Source organism: Erinaceus europaeus, chromosome 23 (assembly GCF_950295315.1).
Source record: "Erinaceus europaeus chromosome 23, mEriEur2.1, whole genome shotgun sequence".
Taxonomy (NCBI): Eukaryota; Metazoa; Chordata; class Mammalia; order Eulipotyphla; family Erinaceidae; genus Erinaceus; species Erinaceus europaeus.
Window position 1 is genome coordinate 11,071,568 of NC_080184.1, and position 17,473 is coordinate 11,089,040.

The 17,473-nt window shown below is 49.4% G+C and overlaps 1 protein-coding gene across 3 annotated transcripts; it reads right to left on the reverse strand.

Annotated features, from left to right (window-relative positions):
• Positions 1–3,660: 3,660 nt before the first annotated feature.
• Positions 3,661–12,911, reverse strand: LOC132535535 (uncharacterized). Of its 3 annotated transcripts, XR_009547313.1 has the most exons (5): positions 12,587–12,911; positions 8,302–8,416; positions 6,427–6,563; positions 5,989–6,309; positions 3,661–4,322 (listed from the first exon to the last, which is right to left on the reverse strand). XR_009547313.1 is itself a non-coding variant. In XM_060181697.1 (4 exons), the coding sequence occupies exons 1-4, from the start codon at positions 12,797–12,799 to the stop codon at positions 4,110–4,112; spliced, it is 678 nt and encodes a 225-aa protein (XP_060037680.1). In that variant the 5' UTR covers positions 12,800–12,911; the 3' UTR covers positions 3,661–4,109. The 3 variants fall into 3 exon arrangements, 2 of the variants coding, with proteins under 2 accessions (XP_060037680.1, XP_060037681.1); XM_060181697.1 differs by lacking the exon at positions 5,989–6,309; XM_060181698.1 differs by lacking the exon at positions 3,661–4,322 and having other exon boundaries at positions 5,317–6,309.
• Positions 12,912–17,473: the final 4,562 nt, after the last annotated feature.

Genomic DNA, 17,473 nt, shown 5'->3' on the forward strand with positions numbered 1-17,473 from the left:
AAGCTTCTTCACAGCAAAAGAAACCACTACCCAAACCAAGAGACCCCTCACAGAATGGGAGAAGATCTTTACATGCCATATATCAGATAAGAGTTTAATAACCAATATATATATATAAAGAGCTTGCCAGACTCAACAACAAGACAACAAATAACCCCATCCAAAAATGGGGGGAGGACTTGGACAGAATATTCACCACAGAAGAGATCCAAAAGGCCGAGAAACACATGAAAAAATGCTCCAAGTCTCTGATTGTCAGAGAAATTCAAATCAAGACAACAATGAGATATCATTTCACTCCTGTGAGAATGTCATACATCAGAAAAGGTAACAGCAGCAAATGCTGGAGAGGCTGTGGGGTCAAAGGAACCCTCCTACACTGCTGGTGGGAATGTAAATTGGTCCAACCTCTGTGGAGAACAGTCTGGAGAACTCTCAGAAGGCTAGAAATGGACATACATTATGACCCTGCAATTCCTCTCCTGGGGATATATCCTAAGGAACCCAACACATCCATCCAAAAAGACCTGTGTACACATATGTTCTTGGCAGCACAATTTGTAATAGCCAAAACCTGGAAGCAACCCAGGTGTCCAACAACAGATGAGTGGCTGAGCAAGTTGTGGTATATATACACAATGGAATACTACTCAGCTGTAAAAAATGGTGACTTCACCGTTTTCAGCCGATCTTGGATGGACCTTGAAAAATTCATGTTGAGTGAAATAAGTCAGATACAGAAGGATGAATATGGGATGATCTCACTCTCAGGCAGAAGTTGAAAAACAAGATTAGAAAAGAAAACACAAGTCGAACCTGAAATGGAATTGGAGTATTACACCAAAGTAAAAGACTCTGGGGTGGGTTGGTGGGTGGGGAGAATACAGGTCCATGAAAAATGATGAATGACATAGTGGGGGTTGTATTGTTAAATGGGAATCTGGGGAATGTTATGCATGTACAAACTATTGTATTTACTGTTGAATGTAAAGCATTAATTCCCCAATAAAGAAATAAATTATAAAAAATAAAATATAAATAAATAAATTAATTAAATAATTAAGTATCTAAAATATATATAAAGCAGAACAAACTGTTTCATAAACAGGAACCTAACGGTAAGAATAGAACACGTGAGATTTGGAGTTTTCATGTTGCAAGAAGCTACAAAGTCTATTTTAGATATATTCCAACAGCCCATGATTTTAGTAATTTTTTCCTGGGCCGGACATCAAACATGCAGGTGGTCTAAAAGTATTATCTCTGAAGATTGACCCAGGTTTGAGCCCACGGTCCCCACCTGCAGGAGGAAAGCTTTGTGAGTGGCGAAGCAGTGTTGCAGGTGTCTGTCTATCTTTCCTGTTCTTTAACCTTCTGGGAGTATGAACATAAGGTCATTGGGGCATGCAGAAGGTGGAATGTCTGGCTTCTGTAATTGCTTTCATGCTGAACATGGACTTTGACAGGTGGATCCATACTCCCAGCCTGCCTTTCTCTTTCCCTAGTGGGTGGGGTTCTGGAGAATCAGAGCTCCAGGACATACTGGTGGGGTGTCTGCCCAGCAAAGTCTGGTTGGCATCATGCTAGCATCTGGAACCTGGTGGCTGAAAAGAGAGTTAACATATAAACCAATTTGTGGACTAATCATGAAACTAAAGGCTGGAGTAGTGCAGATGAAGAGTTGGGGGGGGGGTGTCTCTGTTTTGTAGATAGCTAGTAGGGCTATTTTAGTTATATTCCAAAGGACCTGTGACTATACTAGTTTTTTGGGTTTTTTTTGTTTGTTTGTTTGTTTTTCCCTGAGCCTGAAATCTGATACGCAGGTGGATCCAAGTTATTGTCTGGAGAGATGATGTCATGACTGGAAAAAGGACCAGAAAGCTGGATCAGGGAAGAGAGTAGCTTCCAAATATGGGAAAGGGGTACAGACATTGTTGTCATCTCTATCAGGAACAACAAAACAGACCCCTTTGTGGACCCCCATAGGACCTTGCCCTCAACTTGGATTAACAGGTGTCCAGATGGTAGGATGTAGAATAGAAAATATGCTTGAGGGTCTGGGAAGTGGTGCCCCTGGCTGAGCACACATCACAGTGAACAAGGACTTAGGTTCGAGCCCCTGGTCCCCACCTGCAGGAGGAAAGCTTCTCCAGTGGTGAAGAAGGACTGCAGGTCTCTCTTGGTCTCTTTCCTTCCTTATGTCACTTTCCACTGTCAATTTTGCTCTGTCTCTATTTAATAATAAGTAAATGAAAATATATTTAAAATATGCTTGCCTTGGACAAGGACAAAAGACTGGCATACTTTAATGATGGTCCTTTTGGTCACTACCAGGCCACCCTATCACTGGAGCCATAGTCAGAAAATCCTGGGACCCCCCCACAGATGTGAATGGCCTAGACTTCTAATATATCCTTTTCTCTTCACCATCACTGGTCATCTCCATCAGGAACAGTATCATAAATCCTCTTGTGAGCCCCTACAGGACCTTGCCTTCAATGTGGAACAACAGCACTCTCTGAAGGGAGGCTGGGTCAACACACTCTGTCTTTAGAGGAAGTCAGATCCTGAAATGAGTGCGGCCGGCCTAGAATGTTCTCAGCTGTGACCATGGACTGTGAGCTCTGACCAACAGGGATGCAGAAGTTACACAGGCTCCTGTGCTGAAAGTGAATAGCTATGGGCCTTAGGTCAAATAGGTGGAGTTTCCAGTTAATAAATATATAATCTTCCCATATTTGGGAATTACTCTCTGCCCTGATCCAGCTTTCTAGTCCTATCCCCAACTCACACACCATCTTCCCAGAGTGATCATTTTAGCCCACCTGCATGTTAGCTGTCATGCTCGGGCAAAAATTAGTCAAGTCACTGGCACCTTGGAATATACTTGAAATAGACTTCCTAAGTTCTTCCAACATTCCAACCCAAAATTTCATCTGCTCTATTCTTCCCTTTATGCTCCTGATTATTATTTTCTTTAATTGTTCTGCTTTATATCCTCATGCTTTTCAGCCATCAAGTTGCAGATGCTAGTTTAACACTGACTTGACTTCCCCAGGCAGACAATCTCACCAGTGTGCCCTAGAACTCAACCTCCTAGAGTCCTACCCCATTAGGGGAAAGATAGATAAATTCATTTCCCCTTTTACTGCTTATACTGATGACATTGGTTGAAAGTTTCCCACTCTGTTATCTTTGGAAACCTCCCCCCCCCCCCCCAATGGAGTTGATTAGCTTGGAGAGCATAGAAACAATAGCATGGTTTGTTTAATGAGTCACTCAGAGAATTCCTCCCCTCTCCTCCCCCCTCCCCCCAGCCTACCCTCTTTCCCCCCCTCTCCTCCCAACCTCCTGCCTCCTCCCAGGCTCCCTTCTCCCTCCAGCCTCCCCCACTCCCCCTAGCTTCCCCAATCCTCCCAACCTCTCCACTCCTCCCAGCCTCTCCTCTACCCCCAGCCTCCCCTTAATCCCCAGGCTCCCCCCTCCCCCATCCTCTCCTCTTCCCCCAGCCTCCCCTCTCCCCCTAGACTTCCCTCTCCTCACAGGCTCCCCTCTCCCACCAGCCTCCCCTCTATTGCCAGCTTCCCCTCCCTCCAGCCTCCACCATCCCAGCCTCCATTCCACCCAGGTTCCCCACCCCATCTACCCCTCCCCGGCAGCCTCCCCTCCCACCAGCCACAGCTGCCCTCTGAACACTGGCCATTCACGTTCACGCTGCACTTGACTTTAAGGCTGTCACTTCATCTTTCTTCACAGCTGAGTAGTACTCCATCATGTGGTCAGGCCACTACTTTCTCATCCACTCACCTCTTGTTGAACACCTAGATTGCCTCTAGGTTTTCGCTCTTAGAAATCGCGCTGAGAGACTGTCACAGCGCCCCTTGCCAAACGTGTCCCAACACCCTGCTCTGTGTGGGGAGCACCAGCCTCTCCTGCCCTGAGTTCCCCCTCCTGCTTCCCCCCAGCAGCCCCTCTGCAGACCCTGCCCCCTCCAGCTCCTCCCACAAACAAAAGCAGAAGTGAGCAAACAAGGTAGGCTCCTGCCCTCTGGTGGCCATGCCCAGCACTGCAGCGCAGGGCAAAGGAAGACTGCCAGTCTCTCCGGGGTCCTAGGGCAAAGCAGAAGGGCCTGCAGGCTTCAGGGCTGTGGAGAACATGAGGACATCTCCCCACCCCCTGGGTCTGCCCCCACAGGAGCGATTCACCTGCTGTCCTCGGGCAGGGCAGCAAATTTCCTGCTTCCAGTCAGCTCCTTGTCTTGAGGGTCTGTACCTTCTCCCTGAATCACTGCCCTGGGGGGGCTGTGAGTTTGGAAATTCAGGCTGAACATAGAAAGACAGAGAGGCAGAGAGAGAGAGAGAGAGAGAGAGAGAGAGAGAGAGCAACACAGCAACCAAGGTTTCTCCAGCGCAGTAGGGGCTGAGCTCACACCTGGGTCATTCACTCAGCCAGACCGCCCACTGGTTAAGTGAGCTCTTTTGCTTAACTGAAACTGGAAGATTCCTCAAAACATGAGCATACTGTCCTTCTGTGACAAAAATTTGGGACCTGGATAGATAGATGTTGGGCAAGTCAACCTATACCCTACTCTGGGTGTGATTGTCTCTGTCTGTTCACTGCAGAGAAGACCCCTAGATGTTCTTGGTGGATTGTTACACTGTGACGTTCCAATGGTCCCCTCCTACATGTCCAACCCATGGTCACTCTATCTCCATGTGGCAGTCCCGACCTTCCCATGGGGCCTGGGGTCAACCGGGATGGTCTCATGGGGTCACATGGAGGGAAAGGAAATCACGTCCTAACTTAGCTGAGAGCAGGCAGCAGGGCTGAGGGCTTCCTCCTGCTGGGAGGTGACAGTGTCCCCAGAGGTGACAGCTCAGCTCCTGGAGACCCACAAGGCCCAGAAGACGGGAGTTCCCTCAGGGGCCAAGGATGAGATGTAGGAGTGGTCACACAAGTCCTGTCCTGGTCTCCCAGCTGCCTCATAAGATGAGCTGCCTACTGACTGAACTCAGGCAGAACCAACTCTGTAGAGGGGTGGCAGTGATTTGAGGGGGCCAACCAGCAGGCCACTAACTGGGGGGGGGGGGGGGGTGAGGGGAGGTTTGATGGCTGGCCTTGCAAAAACTCTGCATTCCCAGCCCTTCCCATGGCCCCTTTATGTACTGCAGTGACCCACTGAGATCACATCCCCAGGAGCTGCAGCCATGGGGCTGTTCCCCCATGGAGCTACTCCAGGTCTCTGAGAACCTGAGGTGCTCCCTGAAAAACACAGCTCTGGCTCCTGGAGAGCAGATGCTATGCAGACTGCTCACCTCTGTCCCCAAGCAGGACCAGGCTGTCCCTCAAGGGAGTGGACAAGAAGGGGTGTGTGGGGATCAGGCCCAGGGCAGGGGAGCATAGTGCAGTGAGGCTGGGCTAGGTTGGTCTTGCAGCAGGTCAGGGGGATGATAGAAGAGGAGGATCTAGGGAGACAGGAGTGGGGGTGTTGCTCTCAGCTCAGGGGCTCCTGTTGGAATCAGCAGTGTTCTGGAATATTCTGTGACTCTGTGGAGTGGAGAATGAGGGCTTGTGATGACAAGCACCCAGGCAGTAGATCCATAGAACTACACTTTCTTCAGATCACATGGCCGAGAACACTAACTTCCTTCCACAAGAGGAAAAGTAGAATCTGAATGAACCACAAGAAGCAGACCTCTTCAGATGGGGGGGGACACCTTCCATGGGGGGTGGCTCTGGGGTCACGGCCGGAGCTCGCAGCTCAGAAGCAGGGGGGCACTCTGGAGAGAGGAGGGACAGAGGTCGGCTTGGCCCTGGTACTGCCCTTGCTGACTTAGCACCCCCACACCTCCAGCCTTCAGAGCACTGACCCCAGGGACTGTCCCATTCAACCCTTGAGGGGTCAGGAGGAGCCTCTGGGACACAACCCCAGCTCAGTTCCTCTGAGAGCCTCCCACCCTGTGTGCTCCAATGACGCCCGCATCTCACCCCTGAGCAGAGTCAGCTGAGTGTTCTCAAGTGGGGTGCTGGGGCACTGGGTGTCCTGGGAGAAAGTCTCCAACAGCCTCAGGGGCTCCTCTGCCTGAAACCAAGTGACTCAGCCCTTGTTCCTGTGTGGGGACTTGGCGGAGGGGGCTGCCTCCTTCTCTGTACTTGAGGGTCCTGTCTTAGGGACCCAGTAAGGCCATACTGGCTTTTAGGAGGTGCTCCACATCCATGATGATGGGGGGTGTTTGCCCTGTGGTTTCACAAGGGCACAGGCCACCTGACGTGTCCCCCTCTGTGTCCTGCTTGTCCTTGAGAGGCCATCTGCAGAGATAGGGAACAGGGAAGCCCAGACTGAGCCTGAGTTTACTGTCGGGACTTCAGGACCCCCCGGGCTCAGCGGCAGAGGGCCTGTGGGCTCAAGAAGTGACAGTTACTCACCTGCTGTACAGGTTTCAGTTCCCCTTCAGAATCCTGGGGTCCTGACCCCACCTGAGGTTTGTCCTCTAGGGGAGGTGGCCAGTCACTGTAAGGACAGGTATGTCTTCCTCTGTATCCTGCATGTCCCCTGTGAGCATCTACAGAGACAGGGACACAGGGAACCCAGGCTGAACCTCTCTGCATGTCTGCCCCTAAAGAGTCTGGAAGGACAGACACCCTGAGGATACACCACATACCCCAGCTCAGCAAGGGAGGCAAGAGGCCTCCCCTCACATCCGTGCACACCCAGCCAGCCCTGAACTGGGTCAGACCAGACCCTTCCTCTCAGGCAGATCAACCTTCAATACATGGGAACACACATCACACCTCACACCCAAGCATTGGGGTGTACCCATCCAGTTGTGATGACACAAAGACATGGATAACATCTGCACTGGCCATCAGAGCTGAGCCCAGTAGCCCCAAGAGCCCAGATCCCCTCAGGGTCCCTCAGCACCTCCCTGACCTCAGGCAATTGCCCTCAGCTCCTGTTACCTGTGACTGTGTGCACGTTACCTGGTCACCACTGACCAGAGGAAAGGACCCTCTGAGGAGGGCAACAACATTCTCTCTGCCAGAACAGGCTCTCAGCCAGAACCTCCCATGTTCTCCCAACCCCTTCCGCGAAGAAGGGAGACCCACTGATGGCAGATCTGGGGCTCTCCCACCCTGCTATGCAGCCCACAGCTTCTCCAGCCTTAGGGGAATCATCAGTTCCCCGACCCCCCCCCCCCAGCCTTCATTGTACATCCTGTGTTATATCCCAGGAAGTGAGGGTATGAACAGAAGTTACAGTGAGCAGAGTGACATGGAAATGGGTAGTGGTTCCTAGGAATCAATTGCGAAAAGCTTTGGAGTCAACAAAATAGCTTTCTGGCTAGTACACTGCTTTACCCTGTGTGTGTGTGAGCAGAGTAGAGCTGGAACTTTCAGGGGAGGAAGCTCCAGCCCATGGCTGTCGACTTTTCCCTTTTCTCCCCCTGACCCCTGCCATTTATACTCTTGCAAGAGGAGGTGTACTTTGGATGAACCACCTGATGGCCCCAGAATCATGAAGTGACCTGTGGTCAGCCCAGCACCTTGAAGGAAGACAGCCTCTGTCTATTTATTTTGCTCTCATTATCATCTGTGTGTGTGTGTGTGTGTGTCTTTCTTTCCATCTGTCTTTATATCAACTCTCTCAAGAGAAACTTTTTTTGTTAAATATTTATTTGTGTGTTTGTTATTGGATAGAGACAGAGATAAATTGAGAGAGAAGGTGGAGATAGAGAGGAAGAGAGACAGAGAGATGCCTGCAGACCTCTGCTTCACCCCCTGTGAAGCGATTCCCCTGCAGGTGGGGAGCCGGGGACTCAAACTGGGATCCTATAATTGGTCTTTGTGCTTTCTGCCACCTGCGCTTAACCCACTGGGCTACCACCCAACTCCCAAGAGAAACTTTTATGTGGCCACAGGCCCCATAAGGCCCAGAAACATGATGTGGCCTGTGTTCAACCCAGAACCACCCACAGCCTGGAGAGCAGTGGACAAGCCATGCGGCTTTTATGGGTGTCAGGTACCACAGGGCCCCGTGGCAGAGGATTTGTAGGCTCAGGAAGTGACAGGTGCTCGCCTCCTCCACAAGTTATAGCTGCTGTTAGGCTCCTGGGGTCATTTCCTACCCTTCCCCCCAAGACTTGTTCTACAGCTGAGACTGCCAGTCTCTGTAACAGCACAATCCCAAGTACCAGACAACTCTGCCCTTGTTCCTGCAAGGAGGTTTGGGTGGGGGCTGCTACCTTCCCTGGGCCTCGAGGTCCCCATATTGTCTTAGAGACTCAGCAGGGTTGCACTTACCTGCAGCGGGGGACTCAGCTTCCTTGGTGGTAGGGGGCATCTGCTCTTCAATGTTAGGAGGGCTCAGGCCACCTGCTATGTGATACCCTCTGTCCAGTGTGTCCCGCGTGGTCATCTGCAGAGACACAGACACAGTCACTACCCCTCATAAGCCCTAGTGTCCACACGTCACACATCATAGCTGACTAGATGAGGGACCCTCTGAGGACAGCCGACAGCACATTCCCTGTCATTTCATGAACATCTCATAAAAACTGCAGCAAAGGTGGGCGCGAGGAATCACATCATTGCAAGACTGGCCAGCTCCTCATGGGGCGTGAGCGCTTCCACACTACGATCATCATCTCTGGCATTATGCTATTCCACTGCAGAATACTGTGCCCCAGTATGGTTCCGTAGCCCCCATGTCCACTTGGACGATTCCAAATTATATTCCTCCATGAGGATAATTTCTGGAACCATCCGTTCCATCCCGGTTCCATGGCTGCCAGTTCTTAGCAACATCGCCCCACCAGATATTCGTCAGGATGCGGCATCATCTAAGTTCATTTCCCACGTCTACGCTCGACTGGACCTGCCAATATACGCGGATATCTTAGCCCACCCTGTTCAATGCTTGACGTCTCATCACCCAATCTGGTCCCTGTCGTATGCTTTACATTGGTTTGTTCTAGCCCTCCCCCTCCAAGAGAATTGGATCAGTCCTGTTAATTTCGCGGGCCTGCTTGGCCCGGCCCCAAGGAACCCCGAGAGAGGGGTTCCTGAGTCAGAGAGTTCCTGAGTTCGAGAGTTTCAGGGTTACAGAGTAAGAGATAGTTCCACAGTGGAGGAGTTTCAGAGGGTTCCCCAGTACGAGAGTTCGAGAGTGCCAGAGTTGGAGGGTTCCAGAGTTTCAGAGTTCGAGAGTTGAAGAGTTGCAGAGTTCGAGAGTTCCTGAGTTCCAGAGAGTTGAAGAGGGTTCCTGAGTTCGAGAGTGCCAGAGTTTTGAGAGGGTTCCCCAATACGAGAGTTCCAGAGTTCCAGAGTTGAAGAGTTCCCGAGTTACAGAGTAAAAGAGAGTGCTTGTGCCGCCGCAAAGAGACAGCCGAGTTCTGTTTGGTGATTAGTTTGTCTTAGTTTATGAATCGTTGTTCCTGAATAAAGAAATACAGCTTCCCTGCCCAGCCATTGTCTCCGCGTCTCTGTTACCCGCCCATGAAGCCAACCTGCCAGCAAGAGCCTTCCGAAATTTTAACAACAAATGGCGCCCACGTGGACCTGACCTGCGCATCTCTCAGATAAGTAAAGACAATTTGGCTACCTATGCATTATGGCCTTCTCTTCTGCTTGTGAAGAGATCTCCAAAGGCCTCTGCTCTTTCTTCACGAGACTGTTTTGCTGTTTCTGGAACATTTATCTCTGGACCACTCTGTGGTTTCCACTCGCTCAGGTGAACTCAGAACAGCCAGCAGGAAGAGCCAGCGGGCGGGAGGCAAGGCGCGGAGCTGCCGTTTCCACCTGGTTAAACAGCCAGCCAGCCGGCTGCGCCCAGACAATCCCGAGCACCGTGCCCGCAGCCCCACAGCCCCGCAGCCCGCAGGAGGCCTACGCCAGCACGCAAGAGCCCGATGCCTCCACGCTAGAGCCCGAGGCCAGCCCACAGGAGCCGGCTCTCCACCGCGTGGCGCAGGGCACTGGACTCGTGATCCCTCCACGCTGCTCGGCCACTGCGAACAGGGCAGCAGACATGGCAGGGCAGGGCCACGGCGGCCTATCATGGCCGCCACCCCTGGGCACCTAGGCCCACGCCTTCTACAAAGATGGCCTGCCTGCCCTCTTTCTATGAATTCTGGAACCATCCCGGGCCTCCCGGACCCCCGGGCTCCCTGCCGAAACTGGGCACACGAGATCTCCAGCCGCCGGTCCAGTCTGAAGGCAGACAAGCTGGAGTACGCAGAGATTCGTGCAGAGATCGCAACCTGCAATTCCTAAAAGTGAAGCTGTGCGGGAAGCCACCTCCGAATGGTGACCCCCCCCCCAACCACTAAGACAGTACAGATTTAAATTCGTGCTTAAAATGACATGTCTTTGTAACAAATGTTTCTCTCCTTGTGTATTAATGACCATGTTTATGTGTATGTTTAAAGTTTGGTAAACAGTAGCTTTAAGGCTAAATTCTTACTAGTCAAAGTTAAATGAAAAAGGTTTTCAACGTAATTCTCATAAAGATAAAATTAACTTACATTTAAAGTCTGAGGTAAAAATTAGTTAACAATCAATATATTTTAACTAAGTTAGGCTAAACAAAAGGTTAAATAGACTTGTTGATATGTAAAACTCTCCACTACCTTCTCTATTAGAAATGGTAGATCGCACAATGGCTATGCTAATTATTCTCATGCCTGAGGTTTCCTATCCGACCCACACCTAGGGTGTGTCTCCATCTTGAATGGGTGTAACAAAAGGTTAAAAGACGTTGTTGATATGTAAAAGTCTCAAATTCCTTCTCTATTAGAAACGTTGGATCGTGCAGTAGATATGCTAATAACAAGTTTTGTTTCACAGTAAGTAAGTTGCAGCCAGCTGCCTGTGGGACTCTAGGCCGTTCCCCGCCCCCATGCAAATGCCCGTCGAAGAAAGTACGCCCCCCAGAGGCAAGAAATGTTTTTTTTAAGCTGATAAAGTTTAGTTTGTGCCAGTTTCTTTTTTAAAAAATGCCTGTACGATATAGGTTTCTGTTCACCCCACACCCTTGATACTGTAGCCATTTAGTTAAAAAGAAAAGGGGAAATTGTCGTATGCTTTACATTGGTTTGTTCTAGCCCTCCCCCGCCAAGAGAATTGGATCAGTCCTGTTAATTTCGCGGGCCTGCTTGGCCCGGCCCCAAGGAACCCCGAGAGAGGGGTTCCTGAGTCAGAGAGTTCCTGAGTTCGAGCGTTTCAGGGTTACAGAGTAAGAGAGAGTTCCACAGTGGAGGAGTTTCAGAGGGTTCCCCAGTAAGAGAGTTCCAGAGTTCCAGAGTTGGAGAGTTCCCGAGTTACAGAGTAAGAGGGAGTGCTTGTGCCGCTGCAAAGAGACAGCCGAGTTCTGTTTGGTGATTAGTTTGTCTTAGTTTATGAATCGTTGTTCCTGAATAAAGAAATACAGCTTCCCTGCCCAGCAGTTGTCTCCGCGTCTCTGTTACCCGCCCGTGAAGCAAGCCCGCCCGGCTAGAGCCTCCGAAATTTTAACAACAGGTCCCCTACGCCTACACTGAACTTCTCTGTTCCAGACTCTTGGAAACAGAGTTGGCAGTCAGCTGAGGTCAAGAACAAACACCTCATCACAGACCCCTGCGAGCGTCAACCCGGCTTTGACCTAGCACGTTATGATTGGGCCCTCCTCAATTGCCATCGAACAGGCCATGGCCGGTGCGCCGCTATGTTCCATCGCTGGGGAGCCAGAGACGACCCAAACTGCCCCTGCGGCTCCAGACAGACTATGACCCACATAGTCAACGACTGCCACCTCTCCAGATTCAAAGGAGGTCTCGAAACTTTACATCAGGCTCGACCTGATGCTGTTGACTGGCTACGGAAGAAGGGCAAAACGCTAGAAGAAGCAGCAGCACATTCCCTGAAAGATTTTCACCCAAGTCCCTTGACCCTCATCTTCCATGTGTCCCTTTCCCTGTGGTCATCTACAAGAAGAAGCGCTGACAGTATATTTCTCCCTCAGGGCACTTAGCACCCTGACTCAATCCACGGTGTATCCATCCATGGGGGAGACCACAGACCCATCCCCCCTCTCCTCCCTGTCCATTGTGACCTCACTACCCCCCCCCAGGAAGTGAGGGTGTCTACAGAGGCTTCAATGGGCAGGGGAGTGCCATAGGACTGGGGAGTCACTCCCAGGAGTCAGCTGTGAAAATCTTTTGAGTCAACCAAATAGTTCTCCTGGCTAGTGTTGCTTTGGTGTGTGTGTGTATGTGTGTGTGTGTGTGTGTGTGTGTGTGTGTGTAGGGTGGAGCTGGGACTCTCCCAGAGGATGAAGCTCCTTAGCAATGGTATCTTTCCTTCTCTCTCTTCTCTCTCTCATCTCTCTATCTCTTTCAATCTATGTCCTTGAATCACCTCTCTCAAGATGGAGCGTAGATGTGGTCAAAAGCCCCATTTGGCCCAGAATCATGAAGTGACCTGTATTCAACCCAGCACCACCCATAGCCAGGACCCTAGCAGGAGACAAGCCACATTCCTTTCTGGGGTTCTTGTGCCACTGGGCTCAGGGGAAGAGGGCCTGTGGGCTCCGGATGTGGCAGTTGCTCACCTGCTGCATGGGTTGCAGTTCCCCTTCAGGCTCCTGGAGTCCTGCCACCCCCTGAGATTGGATCTCTAAGGGAGGGGTCCAGTCAGTATAGGGACAGGACCCTGGGTACCAGATAACTCTGCCCTTGTTCCTGTGTGGGGGCTTGGGAGGAGGCTGTTGCCTTCCCTGAGCCTTAGGCCCTCCCATATTGTCCTGGGGACCTTGCAGGTCCATATATGCCTCCAGGGAGGGCTCAACTTCCTCGCTGGTGGGGGGCAGCACCAGCTCCCTGGTGACACATGGACTCAAGCAGGCTGAGGTGTCTTCCTCAGTATCCTGTGTGTTCATTGTGTCCATCTGCAGAGACAGGGACAGAGGGAGGCCAGCCTGAGCCTCTCTGTGTCTGACACTCATAAGCCTGGAAGGGCAAACATCTTGAGTTGCCACTAGACCCCCATAGGGCCAGAGAGTTCCCCTCACACTCCTTGTTCCTAGTCAGCCCAGATATGGAGTGAGGCCACACCCCTCGTCTCAGTCAGGTCCTCTTTCAGGACAGACAGACAGACAGACAGACACACACACACACACACACACACACACACACACACACACACACGTCCAGTGGACTCAGTTTGGCTTTGAGAACACAACCGTTGGGGCAGGGGGAAGGGGGCGGGGGCTTGGTTTCCCTTCGCTGCCTTCCACAGAGCATGGACTTCATCCTTTTCCACTGGCAACTCAGCCAGTCACAGGGCCCTCCACACTTATGCTCAGTGGGGCGCCCCCGGTGGCCCCTTTCCCTTCATCCGTGCAGACAGCACAGCATCTTGCCCTGATTCTCAGATCTGGCTGTGCTGTGTCTGGCTTGGTTGCCAAGACACCATGTGACATCACGCTTGGGTCACCAGCTCTCTTCCTCCAATCATGGGCCTCCCTCCCAGCCTCTGGGTTCTGATGACTGGCCACCCCACCCCCACTCCTCTAACTGACACTGGGCAAGGGTCCTAGTTAGTTTTTTCAGGACTCCTGGCCCATCCCTTCATCTCCTAGTCCCAAGGTGCCTTCCCTCAGGCCCAGTGTTGGGGACACAGAAATTCCAGAGTGCCCCTGCCCCCCGACCTCTGAGCAGCTCCCCTTAGAACATGACTGTGACAACACCAGGCCAGGCTGGGTGGAGAGACAGGGGAACCCCCAGATTGAGCCTGGGTGGTCCAGTGCTCCAGGAATCACAGTAACATGACCTGATGGTACCCACACTGCCCCATAGTTGGGAGAGCAGGGGTCAAGCCACACACCTTTGTGTCCTCATGCCAAGATGCCAGCTATTTCTATAATTTTTGAAAATCTTTTTTTAAAAATAATTTTTATTATTGAATGGAGAAATTGAGAGGAGAAGAAAAATAGAAAAGGAAAGAGACAGAGAGCAGCAGCAGCAGATGTGTTCCTCTCCTCTCTTCTCCTCTCCTCTCCTGGATCAACTAGGAATACCAAAGGAGACCACCTGGGACTGAAACAGGAAAGGACTAGAACAACTTCCGGAGCCCACCAGATCATTGGTGAGTGCAAACACAAGTGGCTGGTGGACAGAGAGGAGCCAAGGGAGAGATTGAGTGGCTGGCAACAGTCTGGCAGTTTATCAATTGAGGCATCACCACCTCCGGTCTGTTTCACCAAGGGGACAGCTGAGGGGTGGAGAGGACTCCCCTAGGACTCACCAAGTGCAACTCTGAGTCTCCATTGCTACTGCCCTCAGGGTCTGCAGCAGCGGCAGGGAGGCCCTCTGCTGACACCAGGGGACACAGATCTAACCAAGAAACTCGGGAGAAGATCTATACCTCGGTGGCCTAGCGGTGGGGATGTGAAAGTCTCTTTACATAACCACTGGATTATCTCTGCCACACCCTGATTTATCTCTTGGTCAGGAGTCAGTGATTAAGCTAAGAAGCCTACTTATAGTTTAAAAGCGCTCAGGCTCCCATAGCCTACAGGGAAGAAAAAGCACAAAAGAGGCTTTTAAACCACTGAGCTCCAACATTAAAATACTATTGAAACAACTGTCAACTTCCACAACTGTGAACCCTTTAATTACCTTGCTTAGACTCAAGTCAGTCTTAGACACAAGGCAATAGTGATCAGTAATTTGAAAAGTACTGAGAGAGGGACCTCATAGCATAATACATAAAGTGGTTAAACCAACAAAAAGAACTACTGGAGAAATGAACCAGGACAAGAATCCAGCTAAAAGCCCCCCAAAGGGTGCAGCACAAAATAAATGAGGTCAACATCCAAACGCTAGTTAAGGAAATAATCACAGGAGTGAGTAAAGAGTTTGAAAGAATTGTCACCAGAAATGCAGAGGCAACAAATGAGACTCTGAAAGAAAACACTAATTATCTCAAGGTTATTAGAGAGCTGAAAGCTGAAATAGCTGAGCTAAGAACACAACTAGCTCAACAAGCTAAAACAGTATCAGAACAGGGTAACAAAATAGATGAATTCCAGAAAACAGTAGAGGAGAGAGAGAATAGAATCAATGAGGCTGAAGACAGAATTAGCAAGATCCAGGACAAGTTAGAGACAACTAAAAAAGAAGTAAGAGATCACAAAAAGAGATTAAGAGATGCTGAAAACAACAACAGACATAGTAGGAGGAGGAAGAGGAACAACAACAAGAACAAGAAGAACAAGAATAAATAGTAGTTATAGGACATATAGTCAATGAAGTACTACTAGGAAAATAAATAAGATGACACTGTGTCCTTTAGGACAAAATGGATGGACCAGAAAATGACTATCTTAGTGAAGTAAATAAGATAAGTAAAAGGAAACTACCAGATAGTTTCACTCATATGTGTAATAGAGAGAAAGAAAACACGTGAACTTGAAGAACATGAAGTAGCCGATGTGTCTTGAAGACCTCAGGAGAACTGGTGTTTATCCTTGAGGGGATGGCGGAAAGAGTGGTCAGAACTTTGTGGTGGGCATGGTGTGGAACTATATGTCCTCTGTTATTTTATTTTATTTTTATTTTTGTTGGATAGAGACACACAGAAATTGAAGAGTAAGGGGGAGGTCAAGAGGGAGAGATACAGAGAGACACCTGCAGCCCTGCTTCAACACTTGTGAAGCTTTCCTCCATCAGGTGGGACCAGGGACTTGAACCTGGGTCCTTGCAGACTTTAGTATGAGCACATAACCAGATATGCCACCACCTGGCCCTACTCTTTCTCCTTCTGTATCTCCCTTTCTCATTCTCAATTTCTCTGTCTTTATCCAGAATAAACATGTACGTACATATGTATGTATCTCCATGGGGGAATAAGGTCATTTTAACTTCTTTTAAATTTTTATTTATAAAAAGGAAACACTGACAAAAACCATAGGATAAGATAGGTACAATTCCCGCCACCAGAATTCCATATCCCATCCCCTCCCTTGATAGCCTTCCTATTCTTTATCCCTCTGGGAGGATGGACCCAGGGTCACTATGGGGTGCAGAAGGTGGAGGGTCTGGCTTCTATAATTGCTTCCCCAATGAACATGGGTGTCGGCAGGTGGATCCATACTCCCAGCCTGTCTCTCTCTTTCCCTAGTGGGGCAGGGCTCTGGGAAAGTGGGGCTCCAGGACACATTGATGAGATTATCTGCACTCTATTTTTTTTTAAAATATATAGTTTGTAAGGAATGTTTATAACAGTTACTCAGTACAATAATTTACAGCACCATGATGAAAGTCACTATTTCAAGGTACTGTGATGAAAAAAACATCAATTTACAGAAAAATGTTGTATACATCTTAGCTTAAAACGGGGGTGGGGGGGTGATATCCAAACTTCCAGTGTTTTTTGGTAGAAGACAACAACCTAATAAATGACCTAGTGACTAATGTAATGCTTTTTTTTAAAATCAGGCAACAGGAAGAAAAAGTGAAGGAAAACAGGTTAATATGCTTTAAAGCAAGGACAATGAAGTCCTAGGTCATCTGGACTTAACCACAGTTACAGAGGCAAATTTTTAAAACAAATTTTTTTAAGATTTTTTAATGTTTATTTATTCCTTTTTTGTTGCCCTTGTTGTTTTTTTATTGTTGTTGTAGTTATTATTGTTGTTATTGATGTCGTTGTTGGATAGGACAGAAAGAAATGGAGAGAGGAGGGGAAGACAGAGAGGGGGAGAGAAAGATAGACACCTGCAGACCTGCTTCACCGCCTGTGAAGTGACTCCCCTGCAGGTGTGGAGCGGGGGGTGGGGGGGGGGCGGGGGGGGGCTCGAACCAGGATCCTTACGCCTACGCAGGTCCTTGTGCTTGGCGCCACATGCGCTTAACCCACTGCACTACTGCCTGACTCCCTAAAACCAATTTTTAAAGTATGAGCTATGATACAGTTAGTGGGTTGGACAAATGAAATATTTTGTGAACTTTGTAGTAGTGATAGCAAGGTAGAAAATCATATGAAAATATAAGAGAGTTTCTTTATAATCTTTATCATGCCTTCTGGAAGGTGAGAGTAATTTTCACTACTCTTCCTTTATGGGTTTCCTTAAGTCTAAAGTGCATAAGTTCCTTTGGTTGAGAAATTAATTGTCCCCACTACAATATGGTCATTGGTAGTAGGTAGACTGATTATCTTGTCAGAAGAATTTATCTAATGCTATACTCTATTATGATCATGGCTATATTCTTTTTTTATATTTTTATTTTATTTTGGTGTCCAGAAAATAAGCTGGGAGGGGGGGGGGGTATTGCCTACACATCAGAGCTGAAAGTACCACAGTGGGAGTCAGTTGATCAGCTAGAGATCAGGATTCACAGAATGGAAAGTCTAACTTGGCTCTTGGCTCAGAGAATTTACAGTTCCTGCCCCCGCCACCGCCTTCAAGACTTGAATGAATCTCTTTCCATCAACA

Coding starts and splice junctions, on each gene's coding strand:
- LOC132535535 (XM_060181697.1), bottom strand. CDS start 12,799: ATGGACCTGCAAGGTCCCCAGGACAATATGGGAGGGCCTAAGGCTCAG. Junction 6,564..8,301: donor AGCTGAGTCCCCCGCTGCAG/GTAAGTGCAACC, acceptor CTGTCTCTGTAG/ATGCTCACAGGGGACATGCA. Junction 4,323..6,426: donor AACTGAAACCTGTACAGCAG/GTGAGTAACTGT, acceptor TTCTATGTTCAG/CCTGAATTTCCAAACTCACA.